Genomic DNA, 15,178 nt, shown 5'->3' on the forward strand with positions numbered 1-15,178 from the left:
CAGCAACTGCCAGTAACAAGCTAAGAACAACATAAAACATGCTAACTTTATGCACCATTGTGATACTAATATGATATGCTAGTCGCTGATTTTGGTGCACAGTAGACTTCTCATTTGAGTCTGGAGGCTCAAACATATGGCTGAATGCCTCCGCTGTTTCAAACTAATGCTATCTTTCTTGATGCGCACTGCTATTCCACCTGTCAACCTAGTGCAAGCAGTGTGGCTGTGGTACTAGCCCCGTCTTCTCTTTCTTTTTAAAACTTTTTATGTAGGAAAACAATGTCAAAGTATAATTCATGGGTATTTTTACACACTTTAAAATGTATTTGGAGGAAGACTTCATCTCAGCACATCCTCTACAAATGGTTTAATGTCACCAGACTGGAGAATTAGAACCACAAATTGTTCATCTCAATGCTCAACAATTTGCACAACAATAATGGACGAAGCAGTCTGTAAAATTAAGTTAAAATGCTTACTTTTTGGACAGGTCCAACACCTCTTTTAGCTCTGTTTTCTATTCTCTACCTACTCCTGATGGAAATATCTGGATTTGTGGATGCTAAATGTTCCAGTATGTTGACCAGCTAGCCGTTAGCTGAGTTTGCCTGCTGTTTGGTACTGAGCAGGTAGTGTACAGTGAGTATATAGGGCCTTTTCGCTGTAAGGGGCGTGCTGCAGCCAAATTCTGCACTATGAGAGTAGAGAGCAGACAGCTGCACAATCGGGTTGAAAAACATTGAAGTTATACTTAAACACAAACAACTAAATATGATTTCACACAGTTGAATGTACTGTCACTGATTTAGTGGGTAGCAGGCTAAACTACCACTATTGATCATCACAGATAATTACATTAATAGGTAATGACAATAGACCCAGGTAGTATTCATTGATTTTTTCATTTCTTGAAAACAACCTGACAGACGAGTAAAATTATTATAAAATGCATGCGTTTGATGCAGAGCACATGCATGCGTGCATATAGCTCGGATTACAAGCTTAATTTTTTTTTTCTCAAAAAAAAAAAAGACGATATATAAGAGGATGTTGTTATGTAATTTGATGCAGTAATAGTTATGTATATACAAGAATCCTCTTAGCAGGATTATTTTAAACAGTGTTTACATTGTGGTTTCCTATTCTGCCCAATGGATTGCATCCCATGGGATATACAGTTGTATCTCCAAGGCTGAGGATTTAATGACACAGCAGGTTTGACTCTGTTTGAAGTAAAATGGAAGCAGGGAGTGATTCAATGTAATTGGGTTACTGCCTTGGTGTAAAGATCCAAGGTGATAATGGTGCCGAGGAAATGGAAGAGGAAGTCTGCTGTTGGGATGACACTGTGTCTACAGTATGTGTGTTTGTGTACTTGTATGACATACTCCTACATTAAACAGAATATGAGCTTGTTGTACTAAACTGTACTGTATGTGCTGGGGGAGAAAGCATAATCAATGATGTTGAAAGTGATTGTCTTTCACAGTTGAGAAAACTGAGTCACTGCTCAATCTTAGGCATTATGTCTTATTGTTTACATTGTAGCATGGCCTGTTGACTTAAAGACTTATCTGTGTTTTTCACAATGTAGCATCGGTGCAAATGCTTTAACTTTGATGCCAAAGAATGAATACAGGCACGGATGATTTAGATTTTTTCTAATGCCAATCTCTATCTACTGTGCTAGTACTGAAAGCAGCCTTGATACAACGCGTCATTGGATAACTGAAAAATTGACATTTTAGTCACTTAAGGGTTCCGCTAAACACAGATAAATTGTCCGGTGACAAAAAAATATGACAATAAAAGCTGTGTTGGTCTGTGTTGGGAAGGGGCAGAAGGGGAAGTGGACCATCCAACCCATAACTTGTTCAAAACAGAATTTGTCACAATTTGCTGGGTAATTTAGCTAATTATGCCCAATGACATTGCACCCTATCAAAAAGAGGAAGTTTAGCAACATTTGAATCATTACTAATAAGTTGTTCATGATTACCAAACACACCATAAGTGTGACACTAATGGTCCAAACTCATAAGGACAAAGATTTCATCCTTTGCCAGTGCCTTGCCCTGTTACCAAGTGATTCTGAATACATTTGAAGTACTATGTAATCTGTTGCAATTTATAGCATTAGCCAAGGCTGCTAAGTTCCCCATTCATCCATGTTACCAGTGTATGAATAAGATCTGAAGTGAGGTTGTCAGTCTGGGTCAGACACAGAATGGGATCTGCAAACAGTACTCCATAAATCCTTATTAGTACTACTAAAACCAGAAAGTCCCTATGTCATTGCTTAGCTGACTGACCAGTCAGTGTCATTTAGGCCATTTGTCAATGGAACAGATTCTCATTCTCATACCTGATCCAGGATTTATATAAGGATATCAGGTCAAGTTCAATTTACCACACCTGGTTTGTAAATTGTGTTAAATGACATTAAATTTTCAAGAAATTCCCCAAAAATTAGCACCTGCTGTTCTATAGTTTGCTAAGTGCTAAGATTTTTTTACTTATCATGTTGGAGGGATTTTGTTGAGCTCGTTAATTTTAGGGACTGCAATTGGTAAAATAACAGATGGAGCGGAGGGTCTAACACACACTATGACACACACACACACACACACACACACACACACACACACAGAACAAGAACAAGAACAATACTACATTAATACCTGCAAAGAGCTGATGCTTTGATGTAGCATCAGCTAGAAGAGCAGCCCCGATTTTTTAATCTGCCCAGCGTGTTCATTCTCCAAAACCAAAAAGCCCGACTCAGCAGTTCAGACTGTGGAATCAGCATTTATCCTCTCAAGCATTCTCAGTGGACTTCAGATTTCAGATTAGCAGCATTGGAGTCATGTCGACTTTTTTTCTTCTGATTTTGTGATCTCCAGAGCAGTCATTTTTTATGTGTTACTCATTGAAAATGACTAAAAATGTTTTTGACCAACAGCAGTGTGCATGGTGCATATTTTTTTCTCATAAAGTTGATCTCAATCCTCTCCCTTCCTGCTCTATTTTGCTGGAAACTTCCAGTGAATCATTCATCTCACTCTCTGCCAAGCTCAAACATTTGACTCACCTTGAAACTGATGTTCTTCTTAAATCCCCATCTGCTGTCATCTTGCTGTTGTTTTAGTCCTGTGGTTGAGAAGTGGCTACAAATCTTGCAGTTTTCTCTGGACTGATGCTGGGCCAGCTAGTTCTTCTCCTCCAGCTGGCCATCTGTCAGTGTTAATGAGAGCTGGGATACTCTGACAGTCACTGGTGTCTTTGTCCCCGGCCAGGCTCTGGCAGGAGTTTTGGACAGGCCAGCATAGTGAATCAGTTTCATTTTGAATTAAGATTTTTAGCTGTGGTCCTGTAATGACATTTTTATTGAGCTTGCTCAGTACCGTTATTGTATAACTTTTATGTCTTAGTGGTTCTTTTTCTTTCTAGTTAACATGCAATTTCCAAAATAGCACAGCAAGGAAAGTGAGGGGATTTCACATAGCTTTAACTCTGTACAACCCTATCTCCTAGAAATTACATTCCCATACAATAAGACTGCACTGTTCCAGGGGAATGTATCTTCTCACAAAGTACAATGGCAATTCAAAACTGGTAGTTAAGGTTGTGAATCGAGACACATTGTAAGGTTTAGAAAAGTATCATGGTTTGGGCTAAATGGTTAAAATATGTACATTTATTACATAACTGATGTTAGCAAAATAGGTCAATGTTGGTTTCATACAGGACACCATCAGTGGTCTCCTGTGTTGAAGTTCTGTGTTTCACTTCATTTGCAAGAAGAAATTAAATTAGCTTTCGCACTAAACATATTAGATCAATCAAGTATGCAAGCATATTTGACACTGTTTTGTTTTATGGGAACTTAATTTTTAGGAGACCAGGCTGCTCTTTGTATTTTGTCGTAAAAGAAGAAGAAGTACTGAAAGATAATACTATTTTCCTTGTGTAGATATGCACAAGGAGTTCCATACATAATACCGGGGCAGCTGTTGGTAAGCTGGTAGAGCGATTCTTCACTGATTAGAAGGTCGGCAGTTGAAGTATCTTTGGGAAAGATATAACCCCAAATTGCTCCTGATGCTGTGCCATCAGTGTGTACAGAGCCCACTCTGGGTAATATGGTTGGAAAAAAACACCCTAAATGTTAAATCCATGCGAACGCATTTTTTTTCAAGCAAATGCAATGGACCATTCTGACGGGGAAGAAAATTAATAACATACACCACTGAAGTGACAGAAATACCACAACACTAAAAGTCTCATTTCTGGATGACTTTAAACAAATAGAATGCAACCAAAATCATATTCACTTAGTGCGGTGTTGATAATAGGATAATAAGTTATAATGCGTTGTTTTGCTGTCGTCAACACATAATGAATACAGTCGAGTAAGAGTGATGTCATAAGAGGGCGACCACTACACTGCAAAAAAATAAAAGTTGGGTGAACTCAAAATTTCAAGGCAAAAAAACTAAACTAAACTAAATATTTTAAGTTTTGTTTTTGAGTTTGCTCAACTCTGAATTCAGATTTTTGTCAACTCAACTGTAAGTTGTACTAACTTATAATTTTACATTGTAATAACTTTTAATCCTTACTTCCGCTAACTTCTGCAATGTGCTGAATTGGCACGATTGTAACGCCGCTATGAATTGTCAGCTAATGTTGCGACCACAATTTTGAGTTAGCATTGATACGATAATGGCTACTCTGGTAGCTGTAACAGGCAGAGCCGCTAGCATCAGTTAGCCGCTAGCTTTCGCTAATGACCAAATTTCACCGCTTTCCCGCATTTCACAAGAGTTAGCAGAACTATTGTCCCTTGTTGTGAACCCCAACTTAAAGATATAAGTAACAACAACTCACAAACTTGTTGTTGAGCATACAACTGGCTTCCTTTGTTGTGCTAACTTACATTATTGCCTTAAATGTCAATAATTTATATTTCCAAGTTTTACCAACTTAAATCACTGTTTTAGGCCAAAAAATACAAGTTGGCTTTTTTGCAGTGTAGAGTTGTAGAGTTGATGCTTAGAGATGTGGATTAATAGGTGTGTGAATGCTTAAACTCTCTGATAAGCAGGTGGTAACCTTGGCCACCAGTGTAGGAATGTTTGTGTGTGTGAGTGGGTGAGTACTGACTTGTACTGTAAAAACCCTTTTTGCATTTATTTATTGCATTTCAGCCAAGATTTGGAAGTCATTTTACAAAGATGGAAGAAGACAAAAGACCATGGATAGATCAATAGGGTATTGAAACTTGGCAGCATTTATCATAGCGTTTCCAGAAACATAAAATTGAGTAGACAGTTTAAGTGTAAAGGTTTGTGGAGATCCAACAATTCATGATAAGCTTCTTCACAAGTAAAATACCAACAAGCCTTGATAGAACATAAAGGGGACGAGCCACTGGATCCATTGGAAAAATACATTTGTCAAGGTGGAGATAATCCAAAAATGGTTCCTGACATGAATGAGCATTGCTTCTGGCTTTTCCATACTGTGTTTGAGAGAGTGACCTGTGTCGGGGTGGGAAAGTTATATAAGAGGGATGAAAAAGAGAGGCCACGAGAAGATGGCCCAAACTGTCTTTGTTAAATATGAAACATAACTTTTCCCAGCCTCTTATACCTGGAACTGAAGCTGTTGAATGTGATACACATTTATAGCACATAAAAGACACATTTCACCTGCATACTGACAGAGGCCAAGTAACCCCTCTTTCTCTTCTTCCGTGCAGGTGACTGGGACTGTCATTCTCTAGATCCTACAGTGTGGCATGTAAGTTTCAGCAAAACATGACAGATTCAGAGCATTAATGTGCTGCCTCTGCTGCATTTTCTTACAGTAACTCACATACAAATGCAAACACCCACCATAGATTGTATATAAAGATGGGCGACATGTTCCCACATCCTTCCACTGCACAAAGGCTCAAACTTAACACTAAAACACTCAAACTTATCAAAAAAGTGAAGACATTTGAACATATATCAGAATGATAACAATGACCTAAAATTACAGAAACCATCTTTAGGAAAAAGTAATTGATGTTTTTTAAATTTTGGCCGATATTTGGCCGGTTTATGTGGTGATGTCCAAATGAAGCTTCATGAACCTTTAGTTGTTTTTGTTGACCTCAATAGACAGCACCCTTCGATAGAAGAGAAAAGCTCAAGAAATGATAATTCAATGTGCTTTGAATCCTGTGTTCAACAGAGAGCACCTCTCGTGGAAAATAAAGAAAAGTTCCATTGTGCCATCACTAGATTTATTACGTATATTGCAGCCAGCTACCAGGTGGTTATTGAGATGTTTGACTTCACTTTTAGGGAGCAGTCTCTCTCTGTACATAGTCCATGAAACACACAATATTCTTAAGTGCATTTGGAAAATCAAATCAAAACAGTACAGTTAAAAACAGTGGAATGATCTCAGAACATTTACCATTTACCTCCCTCCTCTTTGTTTTCCTACATTCTTCCTTACCCTTCTTCATAATGCCCCATAACTGTTTCTATAGCATCCAGTTACATGGCAGCCATCCAAAGAGGGTGACCACCTAATCGGACGCATCACGCTAAGCAAGAGGTCCGCAATGCCCCGCGAGGCTGGCTCCCTCCTCGGCCTAAAAGTAAGCAAGGAATCACTCACATTATCGTTCACACACACTGAAAGATAAAGAGTATTCCACTATACAAATATTTAATAGTGCCTATAAGGCAAGTACTGAATCCTGTGCTACAGAGAACTGGAAAATGCTAACATGAACCTGTATTTCTACCTGTTCTCCTTTCTTTCCTTTTATTGCAGGTGGTAGGGGGCAAGATGACAGAAACAGGGAGACTTGGGGCCTTCATCACCAAAGTCAAGAAAGGCAGCCTTGCAGATGTTGTGGGACACCTACGAGCAGGTGCAAACAAATTGTGTCTGTGCAGCAGCTACTGTACTTATATAATGGTTCACTCAAGAGGCTACAGAAGAGGATTGGGGCCAGGTAGAAGGAAATACTAATGAGCGATTTTTGTTTTTCATTAGGCAGTTTGAGAAAAAAAAGTCGAAATGTTGAGGATAAAGTTGAAATACGATTTCAAGAAAAAAGTCAAAATGCAGAGAATAAAGTCAACTTTTTGTGTTCGATAAAGTTAGAAAGATATTCACAGATTGGTTGTTCCAGTGATAATTAGTCATCAGAGGAACATAGTTTCAGAGAAACAGCATCTATCTGAACAGGAAGGTAGACTGCAAGATACAACCTGATTTTCATCAATGGCATAAAATGGGCAATAACCAGAATGTTTAAGGGTGTAGTAGAACTAAAAAAACACACACATAAATGAGCTATTCTTGGTAGTAGCTACGACAACTGCTGTTTGGGGAAAATCTGCTTTTCTGTTTTCTCTGTGAATATTTTAGACATATGTTAGACATATTGAGGAAAATCAGGTTGTAGCTTGTTTTCTACTTTACCCAACTCAAAACGTTGACTTTGTTCTCGACATTTTGACTTTTTTCTTGAAGTAAATATTTTTTTTTTTTTACCTCTCATTATTTATTTTCTCCAACCTGGTCCTAATACACTTATGTAAGAGGCTTGGCCCTATCTGTGACTTGAGCACCTCTACATGTTATGCTAGCATGCTCTACCATTATAGCTAGCGAATTTCAGCAACCAGGTGTCTTTTGGCCTCAGCTCAGCCACGCTCCACCTCTTTGCCCATTTTTAGATTCGCAAGAAGTCAGGGAGTCAGACACTGCCAAAATGGTGAAAGCCACAGCTCCCCACATTGAAAATCACAAATCTGTGCATGATGTCATGGAGACTGTTTCCATATTTTATATAGCCTATGGCTAAACTGTATTACTCCTTTCAACCTTGACAACTGTAGACCATACCAGATCCTCTCCTTCAGTTCTAAACTTTCACAAAAATAGCCATAGACACATACACCTGTTTACCAGAGGAAACACATATTTACTCATAATCTTAATTTACTGCTACTTTACTTTTTGCTAAAAGGAAACTCAATAAAATTGAGAATAATGTTGAATTTATCATATTCTGCACTGTCATGTTTTTTATTTGTTTCATCTCCTTTATAAAGATATGTCGTCTTCATAGATATAGGCTTATATTGCTTTCAGTTGGTGGCCAACACGACATGCTCCCTTAAAAAAAGGGGAAAAGGGTCTTGTATCAACATTTGTTCATTAAACAAAGTATGAAACTTTAGGTAGTAGTGCACTGTTGATAGCATCACCAGCTTTCAGAGCCACAGCAAAAAAACAGCCACTATGGGGGCTATTAATTTCCATAAATACTGTATATCCTCTTCATAAACATGCATGTAAGCTGCATTTGCATTAAAGTTTATATTTCCTCACACCAAAAGTAAGTCGATGTCAGTTTATCTTTAACAATTCTCTGTTAGTACCTGGCGTTTTCTAATCAATCGTAATGCAAAATGAGCCTCAGGCTGAATCATTAATGTGTATGTCTGCCATCTTGGTTCCAGGTGACGAGGTGCTGCAGTGGAATGGGAAGTCATTGCCGGGAGCAACCAAGAAAGAAGTGTACAACATTATCCTTGAATCCAAGGCTGAACCTCAAGTGGAAATAGTTGTTTCAAGACCCATAGGGTAAGATTAGCATCATCAATATGTAAACATTTTCATTAAAATACTTGAGTGATGTCATTCACAGACACTTTTGATATGTCTCCTTCCTTTATCTCAAAGCTCTATCAACCGAATTATGTCCAAAAACTTCTTGAGAAAAGTGTATAGAGCATATCAGTAAGTAGTTTAATGGATGGAGCCCCTTCCCCTCAAGCCTTCCCCGACATCCTGACATCCAAGAGATAAATCCCTTTTCCAGCTCTCCATTTCTCCTCAACTACCCAACATGTTTAACATGTCAATGTGTAATTGACTGCTCAGTCTTCTTCTATCGTGTAACTGTTGATTGAGTCTTCTACTCATTCATTTCCTCAAAATGAATGTACAATAAAGTCTTGATTGTGTCTTTACATTGTAAGTATCTTGATGTATATTCTCTTCATGTAAAGTTGGAGAATTCACTGACTGTCTTTCACTTTTTACAGGGACATCCCAAGAATCCCAGAGTCATCCCACCCTCCTCTAGAATCTAGTAAGTGTTCATATGTGCAGCTATATTGGTTTTATATGTTATTACTGTTGTTTACTGCTCATGTAAGTATATTCTTGAGAGAAATACACTTTTTAAATTTCTAAGTTTGCACTGATTAGGCCTTTTTTAACATGAATTTAAACAACACCTGTTGTTCTCTCTCTCAAGTACTTTATTTATTCATTTTCAAAACATCCAGGTACATAACAACCCAAACAATTACCCCCTCCTTCTCACCCCCCACCCCCAAAGCAGGTTAGGGAAAAAAAACAACAAAAAAAAAACAGACGGAAGTAAAAAGAAAAAAGGTGAAAGCTGCACTCTACAGTATAACAACAATTTCTATGGCCATCCGTGACTGTATAAAATTACACTTATTTATATAAATTATAGACAAATAAATGTTCAAACATAATCAGGATATCAAGGTGTCATGAGGGTCCTCTCTGCTGTGTGATGTGATCAAGAAAAAATGGCTGCCATATCTGATGGAATCTGTCTGATTTTCCTGATAACTCAAATCGAATTTTTTCCATATATAAAGTATTTGAGAGCTCAGTGAGCCAGGCTTCAAAACTGTTGTTCTCTATAACAGCGGGCTCCAGTTCATTTGAGTCGCAAAAGATGGACCGTCCCTCTATATCAGTGATGTCCCCTACCAGCCCCGGGACCCTTCGAGACCTTCCTCTGGTACTGCCTGGACAGCTCTCTGTGAGTATATAGAAGAGGAGGTATCTGGTTCATGTCATTAGATAGAAACATGGGTACAAGCTAACGGTCTCACATATTTTTACAGGTGAAGCTGTTGTACGACAAAGTGGGCCATCAGTTGATCGTCAACGTCCTTCAAGCCATAGACCTGCCACCCCGACCAGACGGACGACCTCGGAACCCTTATGTCAAGATGTACTTCCTGCCTGATAGGAGGTTAGGTCATTGTTATTATGAGCCATGTTTCCATCAACGAAAGTTTTTACACTCGCTTGAGTTGGCTTCTGTCTTTCTGCGAACAAGTTCTGACGGAGTGAACATTTAACTCATGACTGATCAGCTGTTTCCGCTTTGCCGGCCAAGAAGAGCTGACATGAAAGAACAATTATAAGTTGCCCAACTTATAATTGCATAATGGCAACTTCTTCTTTCATGTCAGCTCTTTCATGTATCTTTGTTTCAATGCACACTGTGACTACAATCATTGAGGAAATATGTTACATGTAAATGTAACTGAGAGTGCAGATCTGTTGTATGGGAATGTAACTTTTAGGAGACAAGGTTGGTTCAGACCAGCTATTCTCAACCTTGGGGTCCCGACCCCAATTGGAGTCGAGAGATGATTTCTGGGGGTCGCCAAATCATTTTGGAAGTCAGCTCTGTCTCCACTGTGTAAAAGTGTTCATGTGTTAATGTGTTTAAGTCTTTTTGGTCATTTTGTGTTATTTTTGGTCTTTTTGTGTCTTTTTTTGGTCATTTTGTTTTTTTATTGGTCATTTTGTCTTTTTTTGATAATTTTGTGGTCAATTTGTGTCATTTTGTTTCCTTTTTTGGTCATTTTATGTCTTTTTTTTAGTCATTTTGTGTCTTTTTTTGGTCATTTCGTGTCTTTTTTGGTCATTTTGTGTCTTTCTTGGTCAATTTGTGTCTTTTTGTGGTCATTCATTGTCATTTTGTTGTTCAATTTGAGTCCTTTTTTGTTTAATTTTTTAGTCATTTTGGTCAGAGAGATGTTTTAGTTGTTGTCTGCTTCATTATTTGTGCAAAATTCGTCGTATCAACTGAGTTTGTCTGATCTGAACTGTGAGATTCTGTTCAGTGAGCGGGGGTCACGGACAACATGCATGTTAAATTGGGGGTCGTGACTCAAAAAGGTTGAGAACTACTGGTTCAGACATATGGTTTCCTCTTGTAATCTAAACTCTGTGTGTTCATGCTTTTGTTCTAGCGATAAGAGTAAACGGCGGACTAAAACAGTGAAGAAGAGTGCTGAACCCAAGTGGAACCAGACCTTTTCATACTATCATGTTCACCGGCGGGACTTCAGAGAACGCATGCTGGAGATCACAGTGTGGGACCAGCCCAGAGTCCAGGAGGAGGAGAGTGAATTCCTTGGAGAGGTAGGACTCACATTATATCCATCTGCTATTTTAATGCTGCAATTTGCAGGTGGAGCTCTTATTACTTTAAACTGCTGTCATGTGTTTGATTTTCTGGATTGGAATATACTGTATACTGTAATGTTACACATACGCAATAATTTGTATCATAATCTGCTTTGCCAGCGCTTTACTGAAGCTTTGTGCCACTAATTTGCATGATGGTTGAAAGTAAAGAGCAGTGTTACCCATGAATGATGTCATGGTGACCAACTTCTGAAATACTGGCTTTCACAATTATTCTAGTTAAATACTCAAAAAAGGGGAAAATCACCACTTATTTGACCCTGTCGGTGATATGTGACTTCTGATGGGGATCTGAATGTTAAAACCTATATAACTGATTTATTAAGCAGCAACAAGCCAAAAAGGTTAGGAGTTCCTGCATGAAATATCCCTGATTAAAGTGGTTCCAAAGACACAAAATGTGTCCTTAGTGCTGACTATTTCACTTTTACTCACTCATCTGCCTCTTCCAACCTTTCCTTCTCCTCTCTCAGATCCTCATAGAGTTGGAGACGGCCCTGCTGGACGACATTCCTCATTGGTATAAACTCCAAACACATGACATGTCCTCTATACCTCTGCCCCAGCCCTCCCCATACCTCCCGCGCAGACACGTCCATGGAGACAGCCCAAGCAAGAAACTACAGAGTATGTCCTCCTATATACAGTGTGTATATAAATGTGTGTATATAAATATGTGTTTCAGATTTAATCCCTGTTATGTGAACCTACAGTGTGTCTGAGTGGGTGGTTGTTAACCTTTCCTTTACTGAGCTTTCTCTTTTGTCAACCTCTAAACTTTACCCTGTCCTGTATGTGTGTGTATGTGTGTACAGGGTCTCATCGCATCATTGATACAGAGTTTGATGATGGTTTGATGGTAGTGACTAAAGGTGGGTGGGGGTCATGGTTCCTGAGCATTTCCTTGTATTAGCCTGTAGGCGACCAGCACTGGGTGAGAGAGCGTCTTCTTTGCATCCTTGCTCCATCTGTTACTCAAACCTTCCAGCCTCCTTTTGGCTCTGCTGTATGTTTTAGAACAAATTGCACCCAAATTAAAGTAATTAATCTTTGCTGTATCAGCGAAAGGCAACACTTTTGCAATTCATCATATTACTACTGGACTGCAGATTCTGAATCACAGTGTTGTAGTGTACAGCCTATATACTGTAGTGCTGCAGTTTAGCAGTGTACTGTACTGAGGCTGCAGTGAACAGTTTCTCCTCTTCTGCTGGGCCGTAGAGACACTGAAACACCGAGTGCATGTTAGACTGTAGAGCTACTGTTTTTCACTACCATTCCACTGAGTTTCCAGCCATCCTCCTGCATGCTTCTAGTCCTGCTTGGACTTCACTGTAACAACACTGAACATGTACAGTAGAGGCTGAATCCTTCCACTGTTTCTGCTGTGCCTTCATTTCCTGTCAGGTAAATGTGGACCTGGTTTAAATATTCATATCTGTGTTGAATATTCATGGCTGATTTTGCCAGATGGTTTGTCACACGAGGAAGGTAAATGAGTGTAAGAGACAGCTGCACAATCCTCAACTTATTTGAATTTGGGAGGTGCACGGACAGTTGACTATGTAGTCGCTTAACAATGTTACCTTCACTAGTTGGCTCCAGAAATACAAAGCAGTTAGGTTCAGCAGTCAGTCTGGTTCTCTCCTATGTGACTGGATTGGTCAGCAACACACTGATACTAGCTCACTAGCTAGCCAGCTGGCTAGCATGTATGCTATATGCTTGCATAATAACGAAGCGGGCTAATAGAGAGCAAACTAAATAAACTGTCATTAAGTGAAAATACAGTGAAAGTGTCAAAGTTATGAGACCAAACCGCTAAACGTCCTTTTTATATCTATAAAACGTTATATATAACTTTATTGACACGTTGCCGTGGATACGCATTGTTCTGTTTCTCTCCTGATGACGGCTCACCTTGTTAGTGACCTGTCAATCCCCAAATCATACGATTCTTTATCTTCTATTTTCTTCTAAATGGGCCTCTAATTAGAACTATTAACATCAAATTGTCCTGAAGAAGATTTTTTACTAGCGATTGAGACTATACTGTTGTCCTAAAAAAAATTCTGAGGTAAACAAATCAAGTGAGAAGTTTTCTGACCCAACAACCACTGTAGTCTCATTCAGCCGCTTGTTAGCAAACTGAAATTTATGGGTATTTATTAAATTATTTTATGTTGTACAACAAAACACATCTCTTCAGATTGTGTAACCACAGACCTTTCAGCTGCATTTAAAATACAATTTGTTTATAAAAAAAAAGTGATTATTATTTTTAAATGGCTCTTGGCTCTGGCTAATACATATATAATGTTTTCTCATCACGTCAGGGAAGTTCGTCATCAGGAACATCCCTAATTTGAATGTCACTATTCCTATATTTATTATAATGCAAATACTAAACTCTGAACTTTAATCCTGTACACTAACAATGCATGTTTATGCATTTTCCTGACACATTTGTGTCTGTACATTAAAATATACAGAATATTCTTTCAGACGATACATTTGGTCCTTTAAACAGATAAATACACTGCTTTTCACACATATGTAATGATATAATAACAATATAATACAGCAGGTTTATGATCTGGCAATCACTTTAATATAATTTTCGCTTCTGACATGCCATGGCCAATGGCTTTAGATTCTACAATACCTCACCCACATTGTTGTTGCTATGGAGAAGAATCCAGTCAGAGGTGTGGAAAAATCAAAGCCCTTCTTTGTTGGTGTTGTAGAACGGAACAGGCTATGCAATTATTGCTCAATTCATCCACAATTGATCCAGAATCCAAAGGGGGTTTCATTTAAACTGAGTTTCATTTAAATATGCAATTCCTTTCAATAAATAAACAAATGTTAAATGTACTCAGTCCTGCTTTTCTGCTGCTTTCAGTATACGACTAAAATGCAATTGTTAGCATAATTAAATTATTTTCAATATTCTTTGATTGAACAAATAACACTGAACTGAAAGGCACCAATAAAAAATGATAATCACATTATAAAGTGCAGGTTTTACCAGTACTCTCCCTCAATGAAAAAAAATCCTTATGTGTAGTATTGTAGTTTTTCCCACAATGCGTTTTTGTGCAAGTTGAAATCCCAATGATGATCAAAAAATAACATATTGCTCAGCCCTACTGTAAATATTAATCTCAAGCACTTGTAATGTTACACATCTTTTTTTAGGGATCTGTGAGGGGTTAAAAGTCTCAACACTCATCTCATCTGGCACTCCATGCAGGTCAAAACAGGAACTGAGAGATTCAAATCACACTGATCTCAGGTCTGACAGAGACATTGCAGAAACAGTACGCCACTCAGACTAGCTCACATGACTAGCTAACCTGTTAGCTAGCTGGTCATTTGCCTGTAAAACATCCTGATGTGATGTTCTACACTCTGGAAGAGAATGGCATCTGTAGTGGTAGTCAGTAGCACAAACGCTGACGACTTGTGCATCCTTATCAAAAGACACACAACTAATGCCTGTGTGCACGTGTGTGTGTGTTTCTGTGTGTATCCATGAATTGACAAACATGTTTGTATGAATGTGTGTGTGTGTGTGTGTGTGTGTGTGTAGGTGCAGAGCGTAACTCCAGGGAGCGAGAGCGAGGCAGTACGTTGGCAGTGCCTGAGCAGCAGCGGGCCGCCCAACACCGGTCCCGTTCAGTGTCTCCTCACAGAGAGGACTCCTGCAGGGCTCGGTCACGGCCCGCACACGTGCCCATGCAAAGGTAATCAACACCTGCCAGAATGAGCTGGTGAAGTGACACTTCTTGACACTTGGAGTGTGTTTTTTATTTATTTA

The 15,178-nt window shown here is 38.8% G+C and overlaps 1 protein-coding gene across 6 annotated transcripts in view; it reads left to right on the plus strand.

Moving 5' to 3' along the window:
- Nucleotides 1–15,178, plus strand: part of rims1b (regulating synaptic membrane exocytosis 1b) — a 99,272-nt gene that overhangs the window by 49,461 nt on the left and 34,633 nt on the right. For 4 of the 6 annotated variants that reach the window (XM_059329640.1, XM_059329615.1, XM_059329624.1 and 1 more), the window contains 11 exons: nt 5,768–5,808; nt 6,551–6,661; nt 6,841–6,940; nt 8,544–8,667; nt 9,132–9,178; nt 9,774–9,889; nt 9,975–10,105; nt 11,118–11,289; nt 11,829–11,982; nt 12,171–12,227; nt 14,951–15,104. In XM_059329640.1, coding sequence (XP_059185623.1) covers nt 5,768–5,808; nt 6,551–6,661; nt 6,841–6,940; nt 8,544–8,667; nt 9,132–9,178; nt 9,774–9,889; nt 9,975–10,105; nt 11,118–11,289; nt 11,829–11,982; nt 12,171–12,227; nt 14,951–15,104 — 1,207 coding nt within the window. The remainder of the gene's footprint in view (nt 1–5,767; nt 5,809–6,550; nt 6,662–6,840; nt 6,941–8,543; nt 8,668–9,131; nt 9,179–9,773; nt 9,890–9,974; nt 10,106–11,117; nt 11,290–11,828; nt 11,983–12,170; nt 12,228–14,950; nt 15,105–15,178) is intronic. The other 2 variants (XM_059329648.1, XM_059329607.1) reach the window with 1 other exon arrangement.

This window comes from Centropristis striata, chromosome 1 (assembly GCF_030273125.1).
Source record: "Centropristis striata isolate RG_2023a ecotype Rhode Island chromosome 1, C.striata_1.0, whole genome shotgun sequence".
Taxonomy (NCBI): domain Eukaryota; kingdom Metazoa; phylum Chordata; class Actinopteri; order Perciformes; family Serranidae; genus Centropristis; species Centropristis striata.